A 21,266-nucleotide genomic window follows, 5' to 3' on the forward strand; every position below is an offset into this window, starting at 1 on the left:
TTTATAAAAATAAATGTATAAATAGCATTGAGAGAGCAAAAAAAGCTCCTCGTAAACTTGAAACCACACAGAAAGATTAATGAAATGCCTGGAACAAACAGTACAGAAAGGCCACAAAAGTTAAAAAAAATAATAACAACAAAGTAACGGGACAATTCCATCCATTTTCTACCGCTTGTCCCTGTCGGGGTCATTTGATAAAGTCTATACACTCAATTGGAGATCTAGGAAGTCTGAAAAGACTAAAATATTTCATATATAATGTGAACCAAAGATGGAGGTGATGTGCTCAACAACAAATTGTCCTAAAGTTACGTTGCATCACAAACAGTATAGAATAGTGATTCTCACACTGTGGTACCAAGATGGAGTGGTACGCAGTCTCCATCTAGTGGTACTGTATGCCAAGTAAGTCTGTAAATATGTACATCATTGTTTCAATGCTTGAGCATTGTGTGTAGTTACAGTGGCCAAAAATATTAAATACACTTGTTATATAAAACCCGTGTCTTGATTTTATTGAATACTTATGCCTACTACGCTATTGTATTTTAATATTGGTCATTATGGTGGTACTTGGAGAGCCAAGTGTTTTCTAAGATGGTACTTAGTGAAAAAAGTTTGAGAACCACTGGTAAAATAAAAAATGGATGATGTTGCAGCGGGATGTCCTGGTCATCTTCAAAGACTGGACACCTCATTAAGGACAATAAAGTGCACCTGTAGGAGCAAACATTCAATAATTAGAATATGATGGCAGACACGTCAAATTTAGGATGGGCCTCCACTTGCACCATCTCCCTCACACGCCGCCGCTCTGCACGATTTCTTCTGCGACAGCACCAGATGACAGCGAGAACACAGGCAACGATAAGCAGAAACACGCCAGTCGTCACGGCCACTGTGGTAATTATATATCCATCGCTCAAGGTCGCGGTCGCCACACATGCTTCCAAAGCTTTAGCGCCGTTGCCTGTGGCTGCCACATTTTTTGCCACAGGAAGAGGCAGACGCGTGGCGGTCGTCACGGTCGCCTCTGTAGCTTCACCTCCATCGCTCTTGGCTGCCGCAAGAAGGGACAGAAGCGTGGCGGTCGTTACTGTCGCTTCTGTAGCTTTGGTTCCATGAGCTGGTTCCGCCGCTTTTCCTGCCACAGACTCCACTTCCACCGCAGATGTTGGCTTGCTTGGCTTCTCTTTGACTGTCAGGAAGACGTTCTTAATGTCGAGTCCAGGTAGCTTTTTCACCATGCACCGGTAGGTCCCTGCATCTGAAAGACGCAGGTTACTGATGGTCATGGAGGCATCTCCGTTACGGGGGTCGGGAGAAGCGAAGTGGACCCGGCCCTTCATCGGTAGGTACAGGTCGTTATACAGCTGGCCTCCGGTAAACCAAATAACGGTCCTGTCGTCATTTCTGTGTGGGGTCAACTTGGTCCACTCCACCTCAGTGTTGTGCTTGTCCACAGAGGAATATGTGTACTCGCAGTGAAGGGTGACGCTTGATTCCTGGGCCGCATGGTAGGACGTCATGTCGGAGCTGATTTCAAAAGCGCAAGCTGGGCCTGGGCTGCAAAATGTCAGCAGCATGATGAAAGAGCGCAGCACAGCTAAGACTGGAGGTCGAGACGTCATCATTGGACTGTTGGACAGGAACTTGCTGTAAAACAAAACATTTTTTTTATTGTCTTTTGTGTCTCCACCAGCTCAAATAATTCACTTGTGTGTACTTTAGCAAGTACATTTCAGGCTTTACTCTCTAGACCAGGGGTGAATCGGTTCTCGTCGTTCACTTAAAAGAGCCGCTCAAAAGACTTGACTCGTTCACTAGTGTCACATCTCTAAAAAGGATGTATCGCTTTTAACAAGTAGTGGGTTCTGCTGTGCTCCCCGTGCCCCACTCCAAAAGCACTCACATGCTTGTGACATAAAACAATTCAAGTAAATATATATTTCTAAACATGTGTTGTTGATGTAAATTACCCAACCGCAAACCCAAAACCCCAGATAAGATTGCAGTCTTGTGGGAAACGCTTGACATTGTTCAAAAGTCAGTGAACAACATTTATTATTTAAATTGAAGAGTACAGTATATCCAGTTATGGGCAAGCTACTTGGAAGCTAAGGTACAAGTTACTCTTGATTAAATGTAGCTAGGCTACAGGGGAAGCTATCCCCAGAGAATTGTAGCAAGCTACACGGCAAAAGGAGCTTGCTACATTAAAGTTACATTACATAAATATATAACTTACTGTACAACTTTCCACAAAACAAGAGATAAAATGCTCAGTTTGATTATTAAAATATTAAAATAAACACCAGCTATAGAAACATGCCCTTTGTCTGGCTTTTTAGCATTTTACCATGAATTGATTTACGTGGACCCCGACTTAAACAAGTTGAAAAACTTATTCGGGTGTTACCAATTAGTGGTCATTTGTACGGAATACATACTGAACTGTACAATCTACTAATAAAAGTTTCAATCAATCAATCAAAGCATTTCTTTTAAATTGCGTACCATGTACAAAATAAGATACAAACATAGCAAACAAATTAAATAAAAGGAATTGAAGCAATAATAATAATGATAAATAAACACCATAATATACACTCTAATGGTGACTTTTCAGCACAGGGTAAATTACTAATTTAACAGAAACCACAGTAGCAAAATGACAATAACCTGGCCAAAGGAACAAAATATTTGTATCTCAAAAAGATATTAAAGAGGAACAGCATTTTGTTGGAATTTTGCCTATCGTTCACAACCATTATGAAAGACATGACGACGGATTTATTATTTTTTTTGCATTCTAAATGATTATTAAACGTAAATAAAAGTCAGCTTACAGTGGAGTCAATGTGAGGGCCTCTATTTTGCCCATAAAACCCAGTAAATAACTATTCAAAATGCGCCAACAATACTCCATTTACATTTCGTGACTTGAATATTAACCATGTATTAGTGATATTGTTACTATAAGCGCTAACGCAGACAAACTATTTATAGCAGCGACGTGATCACTAGTTTATGCTGCTATGTTTACATCATCAAGTGGTCAGCTGTTTCCTTGCTTCCATGCTCCTTAGAAGTTTATTGTAGATCATAAATCATGCATCTCACCTGGATAGAAGAAGGCTGAGTCACATTCCGACAAGTTGGTATATTTTGACAGCCAATTGGTGAGATGGTGAGAATGACACAAAGAGACGCTTGGCCATTCTTCATCTAAACAGGAATATAACAAGATTTTCAGTCTGCATCCTAATGACAGCAGACCTTGTACAGTAAGTGATGTTTTATTATGTTTGTTGGCTCTCATAAAGTCTGCAGTGTGCAGTAATCAGTTATGTTGTTGGGAAAAAAAAGCATATGTCGTGATGCTTTTTCTACAAACCCTGTTTCCATATGAGTTGGGAAATTGTGTTAGATGTAAATATAAACGGAATACAATGATTTGCAAATCATTTTCAACCCATATTCAGTTGAATATGCTACAAAGACAACATATTTGATGTTCAAACTGATCAACATTTTTTTTTTCAAATAATCATTAACTTTAGAATTTGATGCCAGCAACACGTGACAAAGAAGTTGGGAAAGGTGGCGATAAATACTGATAAAGTTGAGGAATGCTCATTAAACACTTATTTGGAACATCCCACAGGTGAACAGGCAAATTGGGAACAGGTGGGTGCCATGATTGGGTATAAAAGTAGATTCCATGAAATGCTCAGTCATTCACAAACAAGGATGGGGCGAGGATTACCACTTTGTCAACAAATGCATGAGCAAATTGTTGAACAGTTTAAGAAAAACCTTTCTCAACCAGCTATTGCAAGGAATTTAGGGATTTCACCATCTACGGTCTGTAATATCATCAAAGGGTTCAGAGAATCTGGAGAAATCACTGCACGTAAGAAGCTAAGCCCGTGACCTTCGATCCCTCAGGCTGTACTGCATCAACAAGCGACATCAGTGTGTAAAGGATATCACCACATGGGCTCAGGAACACTTCAGAAACCCACTGTCAGTAACTACAGTTGGTCGCTACATCTGTAAGTGCAATTTAAAACTCTCCTATGTAAGGCGAAAACCGTTTATCAACAACACCCAGAAACGCTGTCGGCTTCGCTGGGCCTGAGCTCATCTAAGATGGACTGATACAAAGTGGAAAAGTGTTCTGTGGTCTGACGAGTCCACATTTCAAATTGTTTTTGGAAACTGTGGACGTCGTGTTCTCCGGACTAAAGAGGAAAAGAACCATCCGGATTGTTATAGGCGCAAAGTTGAAAAGCCAGCATCTGTGATGGTATGGGGGTGTATTAGTGCCCAAGACATGGGTAACTTACACATTTGTGAAGGCGCCATTAATGCTGAAAGGTACATACAGGTTTTGGAGCTACATATTTTGCCATCCAAGCAATGTTACCCTGCTTATTTCAGCAAGACAATGCCAAGCCACGTGTTACATCAACGTGGCTTCATAGTAAAAGAGTGCGGGTACTAGACTGGCCTGCCTGTAGTCCAGACCTGTCTCCCATTGAAAATGTGTGGCGCATTATGAAGCCTAAAATACCACAACGGAGACCCCCGGACTGTTGAACAACTTAAGCTGTACATCAAGCAAGAATGGGAAAGAATTCCACCTGAGAAGCTTAAAAAATGTGTCTCCTCAGTTCCCAAACGTTTACTGAGTGTTGTTAAAAGGAAAGGCCATGTAACACAGTGGTGAACATGCCCTTTCCCAACTACTTTGGCACGTGTTGCAGCCATGAAATTCTAAGTTAATTATTACGTATTTGCAAAAAAAAAAAAGTTTATGAGTTTGAACATCAAATATCTTGTCTTTGTAGTGCATTCAATTGAATATGGGTTGAAAAGGATTTGCAAATCATTGTATTCCGTTTATATTTACATCTAAAACAATTTCCCAACTCATATAGAAACGGGGTTTGTAAATCAATGTGCCGCGTATGCTTAAAATGATCAAAAGATGTAAATATTAGATCTTATTATACATGTGCCTATTACTATATTACATATATACTTACATCATGTATATAATACCTTAATGGAGGTGTTTAGTTTTTTTAAGGGCTTTATAGGCAGAATAGAGCGACCCTCTTAGGCTCCTTAAGCGGACTTTTGATCGCTTGTATTTAATTAATACATTTCATTTAATATATACATTTAAAATAAATACATCTGTCGTCATGTCTTTCATAATGATTATGAACAATAGGCAAAATCCCCCCAAAAAGTGCACTTCCCTTTTAACAAACTCCCTCTTTACATGAACGAAAATCAATAAAAGAACATATTTTGTCATGTCTGTGTTAATCATGTTTTTGTTTTGCTTGGGTTTAGGGCTCTTTTTTTAGTTCCTGGTTGCACTTCCTTGTTTGGTTTGGTTTCCATGGTCACCCATTAGTTTTCACCTGTCTTGTCACGCACCTGTTTCACGTTTCGAGTCACGCACCTGTTTTCACTGATCACGTCACTATTTAAATCTGTCTGTTTCTGTTGTTCGTCCTGGCGTCCTCACACATTCACTCCTGCCACTCTGTTCACGCTCATGATCCATGCTGTTCTTTTTCATGTCCTGTTCTGGTTCCAAGTAAGTTTTCTTTATTCAAGCCTTAGTTTGCAAGTTTGTTTTATGTCCTAGTTCTGCCTTTGTGCAAGTCTTTTGTTTTGTCATAGTCAAGTTTTTACCTCCACTGTGAGCGCCTTTTGTTTGTACTTTTTTTAGTTTGAATTAAAATGTATTTAAATTCACGTCTCGCACGCGCCAATTTTCCGTTGCCTTCTGGGAGAACAAACCACGCCAAGGACGAGTCCTGACATATTTAAAGTAAGCATATTTTCCTGACTGTGGAACAGAGTCAAATTGCTCCCCAACTTCTATATTTTAAGTTAGGTAATATTGTTAATGTAACTGAGGATGTACATATGGAACCAAATGGCTCCAATAAGTGTCCATTAGTTACTATTAACTGTCATTTAGCAGGGGACACCCTACAACTCCCTATGGGGGTCCCCACACCCCACTGTATGTATTTATTTTAGTGTGCCTTTTCTTTGGCCCACCCCTATAATGTTATTTAATTTTCTCTGCCTAAAGTAATGAAAACAGTGTCTATCTATAGCTTGACATAATAACAATAATTTGTGTGTTGTTTGGGAACAGTTGATAATAGTTATGTGCCACCTTAATGTGTGTTCCACATCTTCCATGTCGAGAGCAGTTTGGATTTGGGCTTACAAGGTAAACAACTAAAATGAATGTTTTGGCCATTGTTTTATCCAAACGCATACATTTGTCCAAATGTGGCCAAGTAGACGCATTGTGGGTTTCCTGGACGTTGTCTACATCGCTAAAAGAAAAATATGAGGGAGAGAATCCTTTTGCCATCTTCCACTAGGTTTCTTTTTTTTAATTTGTTTTTAAATCCCCCGCTTGAAAATTCCCTCTCCTCTTCTCCGACTCTCTCGTCGTCATTTGGGATGTGCGTGTCTGTTATGATTTCACTTCCTGGTTCGATGACCCGCCCTATCTTGCCTGATTGGCCTGTCCGTAATATTTTGTCCTAATCTTAACCAATCGTGACTCATCATAGTAAACCAACCAGTCATCATTGATTTTCCTGTATATTTTTGTTCGCTGTCCGTGGAGTTCTATTTCTTTCTCTTCTCCCTCTCTCTTCTTTTGTAGCTTGTAGCTTGTAGCTTTGAAGCGTAGCTAACCGCTACATGGGTCTAAAAATAGCTAAGCTACGGAAATCGCTATTCGTTTAAAAAGTAGCGGAGCTACTGCCAAACTACTGGGAAATATAGTTAAGCTACGTAGCTTCGTTACATGTAGCGAGCTACTGCCCAAAATTGAGTGTATCTGAAATACCTCCTTGGGTTGCTTTGCTGGGTCTGTTCCCCAGCAGACAATGGTCTATGCATGGTGCAATCATATATGCGCAGTACTTATTATTTCTTGCTAACTTTTGGTTTTTCATTGCGATTTACTTTTGTTGCTGTATGTAGAAATGGTGCCGCTGAAGTGGCAGCTCTGTGTTATAACCTGTCACTCCAGGTCATATTCTGTGTTTGTGTGTAATATTACTCTCCTTAGTTCTGTTCTGTTCTCAATGCTCCTTTTCTCTATTGTTTATGTTTTCTTGTTGATAGGCGCATTGAGTTTACACACCAGCTTCTGTATGGGAAATTAGGCCTCACACTGGTGGTCACCCACCCTAATCACATACTCAGTGGCCTAGTGGTTAGAGTGTCCGCCCTGAGATCGGTAGGATGTGAGTTCAAACCCCGGCCGAGTCATACCAAAGACTATAAAAATGGGACCCATTAACGCCCTGCTTGACACTCAGTATCAAGGGTTGGAATTGGGGGTTAAATCACCAAAAATAATTCCTGAGCATGGCCACCGCTGCTGCTCACTGCTCCCCTCACCTCCCAGGGGGTGATCAAGGGTGATGGGTCAAATGCAGAGAAGAATTTCGCCTCACCTCGTGTGTGTGTGTGACAATCATTGGTACTTTAACTTCAACTTAACTTTTTTAGACCCGTCCCACCGTCACGTGGACCATTGTTCATTACACGCGACTGTTATGTTTAGTTATACACTACGAGCCACGTTTTCTTTGTTTAATGTTGTGTTTAGAGCCGCGAGTCGGCTATACTTCACAAGTGCATGTATGCAGTAATCTTTGGAATTAAACTCGCCTTACCTGTTGCCTGCTGTCCTCTGCATCTTTGGAATCGAAAACACCACAACATGCCAGCATACAACACTATGTGCTCTCTTAATGTATTGCATGTCCTTTCTTTAGTGTTTCCCTTTTGTTTTCATGTGTTTATACCTTATTTTGGTGGACATTTTGAACATGCACTGCAGCCACATAATTCCCCCAATGTGGGATTAATAAAGTCTATCCCACCCTTCTTTCCTAACTGTAGAACTACCTTCTTCCTACCAAACAAAGGTAATAAACATACATTGTCAGGATGCGCATTAGTAGCATCTTGATTATTTTTGATGACTATCAATGTTTTCATCTGGTCTGTAACATTTAACAATATATGTCAAATAAGTCTATTTTGGCTGACTATAAATGTTTACTATTTTATTTTCAGAATATCAAGTTAAAAGAGCTGTAAAAAATGTTGCATAAAAAGGGACTACTTTACCTGCAGATGTTCAGTGATGAAGTGAGCCTCAACTGTCCAACGATGAAGTGAGCCTCAACTGTCCAACGATGAAGTGAGCCTCAACTGTCCAACGGTTTAAAACAAAGCATCAAAGAGGTTCATGTCACACCTTTGATCCATCCCTTATCAAGCCATTCCGTTTATGCTGATGAACTGATCTTGAAACTTAAATGGTACTTTTTAACCTCTGCACTTTTCTAGCCTGTAATTCCGCAGTTGGTTAACGTTAAATTCATTTAAAAAAATGTGGCACTCCTATTTCCGAGTTGCAAGCAAACGCACCATGTCAGATAAACTATAACACTGTTACTCTCATATGGCGATTTTTATCCGCGAGGTATATGTGTATCTAAGTTGTTGAACATAAACAAAGTATGTGCAGCTTTGTGATGGTGACACTGCAGAGGTCTCCAACAGTAACTTACCAATAGCATACAGATATTAACCACACGGTTTGAGTGGAAATCTGCTTCAAAAAGCACAAATTTTGCTAGTCATATTAATAAAACACACATATCGCACCTCTGCTGTGTTTGTATCAATGTAGCTGTACTGATAAAAGCAGTGCCAGTGTATCTCAATTGTGGTGGTGAGGGGGCATGGCTAGGGAAAAAACATGTTACACATACTGTATATTAAAAAAATAATTGTTATTTATTATAGTTATTAGTCATTAGAAGTAACATATTTTTCCTATTTTGTTTTGCTCTATTTTTTCAATTGCTGCTTCTTACTTTATTTCTACAATCAATGTAACACAGGGGCAGCACGGTGGAACAGGGGTTAGTACATGTGCCTCACAATACGAAGGTCCTGAGTAGTCCTGAGTTCAATCCCGGGCTCGGGATCTTTCTGTGTGGAGTTTGCATGTTTTCTACCCGTGACTGCGTGGGTTCCCTCCGGGTACTGCGGCTTCCTCCCACCGCCAAAAACATGCACCCGGGGATAGGTTGTATGGGAACACTAAATTGGCTCTAGTGTGTGACTGTGAGTGTGAATGTTGTCTGTCTATCTGTGTTGGCCCTGCGATGAGGTGGCGACTTGTCCAGGGTATACCCCGCCTTCCGCCCGAATGCAGCTGAGATAGGCTCCAACACCCCCCGCGACCCCAAAAGGGACAAGCGGTAGAAAATGGAAGCATATATTAATAGTTAATATAGTTAATATTTGGTTAAATGTACCCTTGGCAAGTTTCACTGCAATAAGGCGCTTTTGGTAGCCATCCACAAGCTTCTGGTTGAATTGTTGACCACTCCTCTTGACAAAATTGGTGCAGTTCAGCTAAATTTGTTGGTTTTCTGACATGGACTTGTTTCTTCAGCATTTTCCACACGATTAAATGCCTCACCTTTTCTCCTCCAAACATATTGCTGGGTATTGTGGCCAAACAGCTACATTTTTGTTTCATCTGACATCACATGGACAAAGATAAGACCTTCTGGAGGAAAGTTCTGTGGTCAGATGAAGCAAAAGCTGTTTGGCCTTGTTTGGAGGAGAAAAGGTGTGGCCTTTAATCCCAGGAACACCATGCCTACCGTCAAGCATGGTGGTGGTAGTATTATGCTTTGGGCCTGTTTTTGCTGCTAATGGAACTGGTGCTTTGCAGAGAGTAAATGGGACAATGAAAAAGGAGGATTACCTAAAATTATCAGCCCGGAGGTTGGGTCTTGGGCGCAGTTGGGTGTTCCAACAGGACAATGACCTCAAACACACGTCAAAAGTGGTAAAGGAATGGCTAAATCAGGCTAGAATTAAGGTTTTAGAATGGCCTTCCCAAAGTCCTGACTTAAACGTGTGGACAATGCTGAAGTAACAAGTCCATGTCAGAAAACCAACAAATTTAGCTGAATATATTTATATTTATTATACATGTGCCTGTTAGATATGATCTGACGTCATCGAATAATTTGCATAATTTGCCATGATGCTATGATTTTCTTTAAAAAAGCTAAAGTAATGAATACATACATCTAAAACAAATCTGTTTTTATTAATTAGCATTAACACACACACACACACACACACACACACACACACACACGCACACACACGCACACACACGCACACACACGCACACACACACATATATATATATATATATATATATATATATATATATATATATATATATATATATATATATATATATATATATATATATATATAATTCTTTAAATGTTATTTATTTATTTTTTTGATCGTTTTGCCATATTTTCAATTGTTGCTGCTTTTTGTACAAAGTACATTGTTGAGATTTTTTCAAGTGTTTACAGACTTTTAATGACCTTGTTTAAAAATTAAGAACAACTAGCAATAAATCTAGCATCTTCCTCTGGTGTTATTATAGAATGTACTCGTGTTCAGAGACTCTACTTCTGTCCTCCGATGTCGTTGACTAAAGAGGCTGAAGCGAGCATGACGTCACATTTGCTTTGCGCTGTTGCTCTAGTTAGACTTTGTCTTCATAAAAACTGCCACTGTCCTCTTAATATTTACACATTTTGAATTTCGCATTCCACAAGTATATTTGCAATATATATACAAATCACATGCTGACAATGCTCCAGACAATGGCGTTTTGTTTACATCCTGTTTCAGTAGCGCGGTTTTCGGTGATCAGTCTTTTTTCGGTGGTCAAGTTTTCGGTACATTACTTGTCAATAGTGCGCAAATAATAGGCTATATATATATACATCAATTCATACTGTAAGGACCAGTTAACGACTAATGTTAATGTTTTATGTTTGTGTGGTTTGGATTTGATGTCTGGGGATAGGTTGATTGGCAACACTAAATTGGCCCTACTGTGTGAATGTGAGTGTGAATGTTGTCTATCTGTGTTTGCTCTGTGATGAGGTGGCGACTTGTCCAGGGTGTACCCCGCCTTCCGCCCGATTGTAGCTGAGATAGGCTCCAGCGCCCCCCGCGACCCCGAAGGGAATAAGCTGTAGAAAATGGATGGATGGATGGATTTGATGTCTGTTTTTCCCATGTTCACAAACGCACCGTCCGTGAGGACGTGAGCAATTGTTGTGTGTCCGGCGGGGAAGCGAAGACTCAAGGAGACGAAAGTGTTTTCGTGGGAGGTAAAACTTGTTGGAATTGTGCCGTTGTTTGTTATCATAAGATTGGTAACACAAGTTAAAAATAGCGTCAGACTTTCTGTGATTTCTCCTTGGGGCTACAATGTATTACATTAATATAATTAGTTTTCAAGTACAAAAAAAAGGCCTTATTTTCAAGGTGTGGCTTAAATAAAAATGCCGTGGCGGTGCGCCACATTCAAGTACATTAAGGGAAAACCCTGCATATATGATAAAGTACCCACAGTGTTTATAGAGGTGGGAATCTTTGGGCACCTCACGATTCGATTACGATGGTCTGTAAAACATAATTCGTGCAAAATTTTGAGGAAAAAAAACATCATTACATGTTATGTAGACCACACGGAAGTGTTTTAAAATGTAAAAAATAAATACAATATGACCTCTTTTTCCATCCATTTTCTACCGCTTGTCCCTCTCGGGGTTGTGGGGGTGCTGGAGCCTATCCCAGCTGCACTCAGGCAGAAGGCGGTGTACACCCTGGACAAGTCGCCACCTCATTGCAGGGCCAACACAGATGGACAGACAACATTCACACTCACATTCACACACTAGAGACAATTTAGTGTTGCCAATCAACCTATCCCCAGGTGCATGTTTTTGGAGGTGGGAGGAAGCCGGTGTACCCGGAGAGAACCCACGCAGTCACGGGGAGAACATGCAAACTGCAGACAGAAAGACCACGAGCCCGGGGATGGAACCCAGGACCTTGGAAGTCGCCACCGTATAACACATGTATATACAGTATATAATCAACGTGTAATGTCCATTCTGTAAAGAGAATCTGATCCAATATGGCCAAAAGTGTACAAAACAACTTTATTGAAGTCAGGTGTTTATCAAAATAAATGTATAAATAGCATTGAGAGAGCAAAAAAAGCTTGTTGTAAACTTGAAACCACACAGAAAGATTAATGAAATGCCTGGAACAAACAGTACAGAAAGGCCACAAAAGTTAAAAAAAATAATAACAACAAAGTAACGAGACAATTCCATCCATTTTCTACCGCTTGTCCCTGTCGGGGTCATTTGATAAAGTCTGTACACTCAATTGGAGATCTAGGAAGTCTGAAAAGACTACTCAAATATTTCATATATAATGTGAACCAAAGATGGAGGTGATGTGCTCAACAACAAATTGTCCTAAAGTTACGTTGCATCACAAACAGTATAGAATAGTGATTCTCACACTGTGGTACCAAGATGGAGTGGTACGCAGTCTCCATCTAGTGGTACTGTATGCCAAGTAAGTCTGTAAATATGTACATCATTGTTTCAATGCTTGAGCATTGTGTGTAGTTACAGTGAAAAAAGTTTGAGAACCACTTGTAAAATAAAAAATGGATGATGTTGCAGCGGGATGTCCTGGTCATCTTCAAAGACTGGACACCTCATTAAAGACAATAAAGTGCACCTGTAGGAGCAAACATTCAATAATTAGAATATGATGGCAGACACATCAAATGCTGCATGTCAAAAACGTGTCAATCACCTCGTCTGAAGGCAGAGGCAGCATGTCGTTAGTGTCTGGGGAAACCCACAATTTAGGATGGGCCTCCACTTGCACCATCTCCCTCACACGCCGCCGCTCTGCACGATTTCTTCTGCGACAGCACCAAATGACAGCGAGAACACAGGCAACGATAAACAGAAACACGCCAGTCGTCACGGCCACTGTGGTAATTATATATCCATCGTTCAAGGTCGCGGTCGCCACACATGCTTCCAAAGCTTTAGCGCCGTTGCCTGTGGCTGCCACATTTTTTGCCACAGGAAGAGGCAGACGCGTGGCGGTCGTCACGGTCGCCTCTGTAGCTTCACCTCCATCGCTCTTGGCTGCCGCAAGAAGGGACAGAAGCGTGGCGGTCGTTACTGTCGCTTCTGTAGCTTTGGTTCCATGAGCTGGTTCCGCCGCTTTTCCTGCCACAGACTCCACTTCCACCGCAGATGTTGGCTTGCTTGGCCTCTCTTTGACTGTCAGGAAGACGTTCTTAATGTCGAGTCCAGGTAGCTTTTTCACCATGCACTGGTAAATCCCTGCATCTGAAAGACGCAGGTTACTGATGGTCATGGAGGCATCTCCGTTACGGGGGTCAGGAGAAGCGATGTGGACCCGGCCCTTCATCGGTTGGTACAGGTCGTTATACAGCTGGCCTCCGGTAAACCCAATAACGGTCCTGTCGTAATTTCTGTGTGGGGTCAACTTGGTCCACTCCACCTCAGTGTTGTGCTTGTCCACAGAGGAATATGTGTACTCGCAGTGAAGGGTGACGCTTGATTCCTGGGCCGCATGGTAAGACGTCATGTCATGTCGGAGCTTTGTGATGGTGACACTGCAGAGGTCTCCAACAGTAACTTACCAATAGCATACAGATATTAACCACACGGTTTGGCTGGAAATCTGCTTCAAAAAGCACAAATTTTGCTAGTCATATTAATAAAACACACATATCGCACCTCTGCTGTGTTTGTATCAATGTAGCTGTACTGATAAAAGCAGTGCCAGTGTATCTCAATTGTGGTGGTGAGGAGGCATGGCTAGGGCAAAAACATGTTACACATACTGTATATTAAAAAAATAATTTTTATTTATTATAGTTATTAGTCATTAGAAGTAACATATTTTTCCTATTTTGTTTTGCTCTATTTTTTCAATTGCTGCTTCTTACTTTATTTCTACAATAATTGTAACACAGGAGCAGCACGGTGGAACAGGGGTTAGTACATGTGCCTCTCAATACGAAAGTCCTGAGTAGTCCTGAGTTCAATCCCGGGCTCGGGATCTTTCTGTGTGGAGTTTGCATGTTCTCCCCGTGACTGCGTGGGTTCCCTCCGGGTACTGCGGCTTCCTCCCACCGCCAAAAACATGCACCCGGGGATAGGTTGTATGGCAACACTAAATTGGCCCTAGTGTGTGACTGTGAGTGTGAATGTTGTCTGTCTATCTGTGTTGGCCCTGCGATGAGGTGGCGACTTGTCCAGGGTGTACCCCGCCTTCCGCCCGAATGCAGCTGAGCTAGGCTCCAGCACCCCCCGCGACCCCAAAAGGGACAAGCGGTAGAAAATGGATGGATGGATGGATATAACACAGGCTTCACTTTGTATACGACCTACTTTTTTGACATACATCATTCTGCCCTCCCATTGTGCCAAATATGAGATGAAATGATGAAATGAAAAAAAACAACTTGAGGTTGTTTATTGAAATATCTCCACAATGAAGTTACAGTAAAACTAAGCGCACAATGGAAATAACATTAATGTACACATGAAGTGCACATACATGTAGGAATCATGTTGAAACAACAAAATACTTTGGTTTAAACTGAAAAAAGTGGTACAATTAAAGAGGATAAAGGTTGGCACTAATGCCGCTAGTTCCGTGATTGTCAAACTGTGGTATGTGACATCACATGGACAAAGATAAGACCTTCTGGAGGAAAGTTCTGTGGTCAGATGAAACATAAATTGAGCTGTTTGGCCACAATACCCAGCAATATGTTTGGAGGAGAAAAGGTGAGACCTTTTAATCCCAGGAACACCATACCATTCCTACCGTCAAGCATGGTGGTGGTAGTATTATGCTCTCTGCTTGTTTTGCTGCCAATGGAACTGGTGTTATAAATGGGACAATGAAAAAGGAGGATTACCTCCAAATTCTTCAGGACAACCTAAAATCATCAGCCCGGAGGTTGGGTCTTGGGCGCAGTTGGGTGTTCCAACAGGACAATGACCCCAAACACACGTCAAAAGTGGTAAAGGAATGCTAAATCAGGCTACAATTAAGGTTTTAGAATGACCTTCCCAAAGTCATTTGTGTGGATAATGCTGAAGAAACAAGTCCATGTCAGAAAACCAACAAATTTAGCTGAACTGCACCAATTTTGTCAAGAGAAGTGGACAAAAACTCAACCAGAAGCTTGTGGATGGCTACCAAAAGCACCTTATTGCAGTGAAACTTGCCAAGGGACATGTAACCAAATATTAACATTGCTGTATGTATACTTTTGACCCAGTAGATTTGGTCACATTTTCAGTAAACCCATAATAAATTAATAAAAGAACCAAACTTCATTAATGTTTTTTGTGACCAATCACTCTATCACAAAAAAATAAGAGTTGTAGAAATTATTGGAAACTCAAGACAGCCATGACATTATCTTCTTTACAAGTGTATGTAAAGTATTGACCGCGACTTTATATTATTGCTAAAATAATTTACATACATTTCAAAACAAGTCTGTGTTATTAGTAATTAGTATTAACATTTTTTGTTATTTTGTTTTGCTCTATTTTCATAATTGTTATTATTGTACAATGTAACACAGGCTGTATACCAGTGCAGCTGCTGGTCTTTCAAGTAGGGGAAGCTATTTTTCAGTCACTCTTTAAACATGAGCACATACTTGTTGGTCACAAAAAACATTCATGAAGTTTGCTTCTTTTATGAATTTATTATGGATCTACTGAAAATGTGACCAAATCTGCTAGGTCAAAAGTATACATAATAATTAATAGTTAATATAGTTAATATTTGGTTAAATGTACCTTGGCAAGTTTCACTGCAATAAAGCACTTTTGGTAGCCATCCACAAGCTTCTGGTTGAATTGTTGACCACTCCTCTTGACAAAATTGGTGCAGTTCAGCTAAATTTGTTGGTTTTCTGACATGGACTTGTTTCTTCAGCATTTTCCACACGATTAAATGCCTCACCTTTTCTCCTCCAAACATATTGCTGGGTATTGTGGCCAAACAGCTACATTTTTGTTTCATCTGACATCACATGGACAAAGATAAGACCTTCTGGAGGAAAGTTCTGTGGTCAGATGAAACAAAAGCTGTTTGGCCTTGTTTGGAGGAGAAAAGGTGAGGCCTTTAATCCCAGGAACACCATGCCTACCGTCAAGCATGGTGGTGGTAGTATTATGCTCTGGGCCTGTTTTTGCTGCTAATGGAACTGGTGCTTTGCAGAGAGTAAATGGGACAATGAAAAAGGAGGATTACCTAAAATCATCAGCCTGGAGGTAGGGTCTTGGGCGCAGTTGGGTGTTCCAACAGGACAATGACCCCAAACACACGTCAAAAGTGGTAAAGGAATGGCTAACTCAGGCTAGAATTAAGGTTTTAGAATGGCCTTCCCAAAGTCCTGACTTAAACGTGTGGACAATGCTGAAGTAACAAGTCCATGTCAGAAAACCAACAAATTTAGCTGAATATATTTATATTTATTATACATGTGCCTGTTAGATATATTTGTTATTGATCTGACATCATCGAATAATTTGCATTATTTGCCATGATGCTATGATTTTCTTTAAAAAAGCTAAAGTAATGAATACATACATCTAAAACAAATCTGTTTTTATTAATTAGTATTAACACACACACACACACACACACACACACACACACACACACACACACACACACACACACATATATATATATATATATATATATATATATATATATACATATATATATATATATATATATATATACATATATATATATATATATATATACATATATATATATATATATATATATATATATATATATATATATATATATATATATATATATATATATATATATATATATATATATATATATATATAATTCTTTAAATGTTATTTATTTATTTTTTTGATCTTTTTGCCATATTTTCAATTGTTGCTGCTTTTTGTACAAAGTACATTGTTGAGATTTTTTCAAGTGTTTGCAGACTTTTAATGACCTTGTTTAAAAATTAAGAACAACTAGCTAAATTGGCCCTAGTGTGCGAATGTGAGTGTGAATGTTGTCTGTCTATCTGTGTTGGCCCTGCGATGAGGTGGCGACTTGTCCAGGTTGTACCCCGCCTTCCGCCCGATTGTAGCTGAGATAGGCTCCAGCGCCCCCCGCGACCCCGAAGGGAATAAGCGGTAGAAAATGGATGGATGGATAGCAATAAATCTAGCATCTTCCTCTGGTGTTATTATAGAATGTACTCGTGTTCAGAGACTCTACTTCTGTCCTCCGATGTCGTTGACTAAAGAGGCTGAAGCGAGCATAACGTCACACTTGCTTTGCGCTGTTGCTCTAGTTAGACTTTGTCTTTATAAAAGCCGCCACTGTCCTCTTAATATTTGCACATTTTGAATTTCGCATTCCACAAGTATATTTGCTATATATATAAAAATCACATGCTGACAATGCTCCAGACAATGGCGTTTTGTTTTCGGTGGTCAAGTTTTCGGTACATTACTTGTCAATAGTGCGCAAATAATAGGCTATATATATATATATATATATATATATATATATATATATATATATATATATATATATATATATATATATATATATATATATATATATATATATATATATATATATATATATATCAATTCATACTGTAACGACCAGTTAACGACTAATGTTAATGTTTTATGTTTGTGTGGTTTGGATTTGATGTCTGGGGATAGGTTGATTGGCAACACTAAATTGGCCCTACTGTGTGAATGTGAGTGTGAATGTTGTCTGTCTATCTGTGTTGGCTCTGTGATGAGGTGGCGACTTGTCCAGGGTGTACCCCGCCTTCCGCCCGATTGTAGCTGAGATAGGCTCCAGCGCCCCCCGCGACCCCGAAGGGAATAAGCTGTAGAAAATGGATGCATGGATGGATGGATTTGATGTCTGTTTTTCCCATGTTCACAAACACACCGTCCGTGAGGACGTGAGCAATTGTTGTGTGTCCGGCGGGGAAGCGAAGACTCAAGGAGACGAAAGTGTTTTCATGGGAGGTAAAACTTGTTGGAATTGTGCCGTTGTTTGTTATCATAAGATTGGTAACACAAGTTAAAAATAGCGTCAGACTTTCTGTGATTTCTCCTTGGGGCTACAATGTATTACATTAATATAATTCGTTTTCAAGTACAAAAAAAAGGCCTTATTTTCAAGGTGTGGCGTTAATAAAAATGCTGTGGCGGTGCGCCACATTCAAGTACATTAAGGAAAAACCCTGCATATATGATAAAGTACCCACAGTGTTTATAGAGGTGGGAATCATCACGATTCGATTACGATGGTCTGTAAAACAGAGGTGTGGACTCGAGTCACATGACTTGGACTCGAGTCAGACTCGAGTCATGAATTTGATGACTTTAGACTCGACTTGACAAAATGTAAAAAGACTTGCAACTCGACTTAGACTTTAACATCATTGACTTGTGACTTCACTTGGACTTGAGCTTTTTGACTTGACATGACTTGACATGACTTGCTACTTTCCCCAATACCCAAAGATTAAAAAGTTATTCGGGAGCGCTTCGTATTTTTCATTGTGTACTTGTCTATCAGCGTTGCGTGTGTCAGCGTGTGTGCTGCGTGTCAAGCGTGTGTGCTCTCAGTACAATAGCCAATCAAATTTGATCTACGTTGTTTTCGTCCCACAGCATTCATCCAATCAAATTGCAGGAAAACCGATGAAGAAGAAATGTCCAAACCACACGCCAGTGAACAAAAAATGATACCTAAAATAATTTCGTTTGGGTATAAAAATTACGAGGTGGTCAACACAAAACGGTTTGCAGTATGCAACACATGCGGTTCGAAAATTACTGATGGAGAGGCAACAACTTCCAACTTCGTCCGACATTTGAAGTTGCACAAAGAACGGTAAGTTTTGAATGTAAGCTAACGTTCATTGGCTAAGTAACGTGACTTTTATTTGCTGTGTAGTTAAATCAGTGAGGCTGTAAACTCACTGCTAACGTTATAACGTTATTGCAAACACGGGAATCTGTTGTAGTTCACTACCTTATTCATACTTTTTGTTCAGTGATTTTTTTAAGCAGGGTTACGTTAGTCAATATATCACACAAAGTAACGTAACGTTAGACGGCGGTCAGCAGCACCGCGTATTTTAGCCACCTAAAAAAAGTCAAAAATAGTAAAATAAAGGTCAGTTAAAATGTATACTATATTATGAATATGTGTACCGTTTTAGCTAGCTTTCCGACATACTGCTGGTTGTTTACCTCAGTGGTCCCCAACCACCGGGCCGCGGCCCGGTACCGGTCCGTGGATCGATTGGTACCGGGCCGCACAAGAAAAAAAAAAAAAAAAAGTAAAAAAAAAAAAAATCAAATCAACATAAAAAAACACAAGATACACTTACAATTAGTGCACCAACCCAAAAAACCTCCCTCCCCCATTTACACTCATTGGCACAATCATTCACACTCATTCGCACAAAAGGTTTGTTTATTTCTGTTATTAATATTTCTGGTTCCTACATTTTACATCAATATAGATCAATACAGTCTGCAGGGATACAGTCCGTAAGCACACATGATTGTATTTTTTAATGACAAAAAAATAAAAATAAAATACAAATTTACATAATGTAAATAATTCAATGTATATAGTCCAATTATTAACTTGTGTGATGACTGTATTATGCTGATAGTATATATTTGTACCATGAATTGATTAACGTGGACCCCGACTTAACCAGTTGAAAAACGTATTCGGGTGTTACCATTTAGTGGTCAATTGTACGGAATATGTACTGTACTGTGCAATCTACTAATAAAAGTTTAAATCAATCAATAGCTGCTGACCCCATCCACAGCAATGTAAAGCCTAAGTCGTGTGCTGGTAGCCTGTCTACTTCTCTCTATTGTGAGTGGGTTGCCCGCCATTTTCCGTGTAGTCCCTCATACAACCCCACTTCACAAATCCCGAACTATCCCTTCAACTCAAAATAAGTTTTAAAATACATGACTAGTGCAGCAACTGTAACCTAATGTTTACCACACACACACACTGTTAAGATTGATATTAATAATATGAGTAATAAAGAGTAGTTTCAGTACTTTTCATATGTGGCTATAAGGGATTTTCTGACATCTGTTTAATATGCTTACAGATTTCAAGAATACCTGATGAACAAAAGCATCACAAATAGACCACAACAGCCTTCAATCTCGCAGTTCCTGGACAATCGTGTCGGGCATTACAGTATGACTCATCCACAGCAGAAAGCTATCACCAATGCAATACTGTCTGACTTGATTATTGATTGCAACTTGCCCCTGTCTATTGTGGAAAACAAGAGTTTTCGCCACTTTCTGACAGTACTTGACAGCAAGTACACCCCAGTGTGTCGCAGAACACTGACATCAAAAACAGAGAACCTCACTGAAGAAAGACGATCAAAATTAAAAACTCAATTGAGCCACACTGACCATGTTTCAGTGACTGTCGACATTTGGTCTGACCGAAAGATGAGGGGATTCCTTGGTGTCACTGTGCACTGGATGGACAAAGAGGCAGAGCGGATACAGCTCAAGTCCAATCTCTTGGCTTGTGAGCGCTTCAAAGGCTCACATACAGCTGAACGAATCTGTGACAAATTTGAGGCTATATGTGATGAATACAACATTAAAGCTAAACTGGACTACATTATTAGTGACAATGCTGCTAACATGCCAAAAGCATTCACTGTGTGCTTCCCCAGTGAACAAGAGGATGACGATGATGGAGATCATCTGGATGACCCTGAGCTCTGGTGTGATTTAACCGTGGAAGATCAGCAAACGGTAGATGTTGCTATGGCAAAGAAAAAGCGCTTGCAGTGTTTTGCACACACTCTTCAGCTGGTGGTGGGAGATGGTTTGAAAGAAACAAAAGTGGTATCTCCTTCTCTTTCGAAGTTATCTAAACTCAGCTCACTGCTGCACACAAGCACAACATTCAAAGATGTGTTTGATGCTGAATTTGGGGAACAGAAAGGCATCCCTGCTGCAGTCAACACAAGATGGAACTCAACACTGAGGCAAGCGAAGGCTGTTCTCCAGTGCAATCATGTAAGGCTCTGTGCTGTTCTAGAAAAGGCTGGGCACAGGGAGTTGTCATTCACAGCACAGGAGTGGAATCTGTTGAAA

At 40.0% G+C, this 21,266-nt stretch overlaps 1 protein-coding gene across 3 annotated transcripts; it reads right to left on the bottom strand.

The window, feature by feature from the left end:
* LOC133664033 (coxsackievirus and adenovirus receptor homolog) lies at nt 1–8,299 on the bottom strand. Of its 3 annotated transcripts, none has more exons than XM_062068714.1 (3): nt 8,206–8,299; nt 807–1,659; nt 1–720 (listed from the first exon to the last, which is right to left on the bottom strand). In XM_062068714.1, exons 2-3 carry the CDS (start codon nt 1,635–1,637, stop codon nt 682–684), a joined length of 870 nt encoding a protein of 289 aa, XP_061924698.1. In that variant the 5' UTR covers nt 1,638–1,659; nt 8,206–8,299; the 3' UTR covers nt 1–681. The 3 variants fall into 3 exon arrangements, with proteins under 3 accessions (XP_061924698.1, XP_061924697.1, XP_061924696.1); XM_062068713.1 differs by adding an exon at nt 3,127–3,231 and having other exon boundaries at nt 1–1,659; nt 8,206–8,238; XM_062068712.1 differs by having other exon boundaries at nt 1–1,659.
* Between the last annotated feature and the right edge of the window lie 12,967 nt (nt 8,300–21,266).

The sequence above is a fragment of the Entelurus aequoreus genome, linkage group LG02 (assembly GCF_033978785.1).
Source record: "Entelurus aequoreus isolate RoL-2023_Sb linkage group LG02, RoL_Eaeq_v1.1, whole genome shotgun sequence".
Lineage (NCBI taxonomy): Eukaryota > Metazoa > Chordata > Actinopteri > Syngnathiformes > Syngnathidae > Entelurus > Entelurus aequoreus.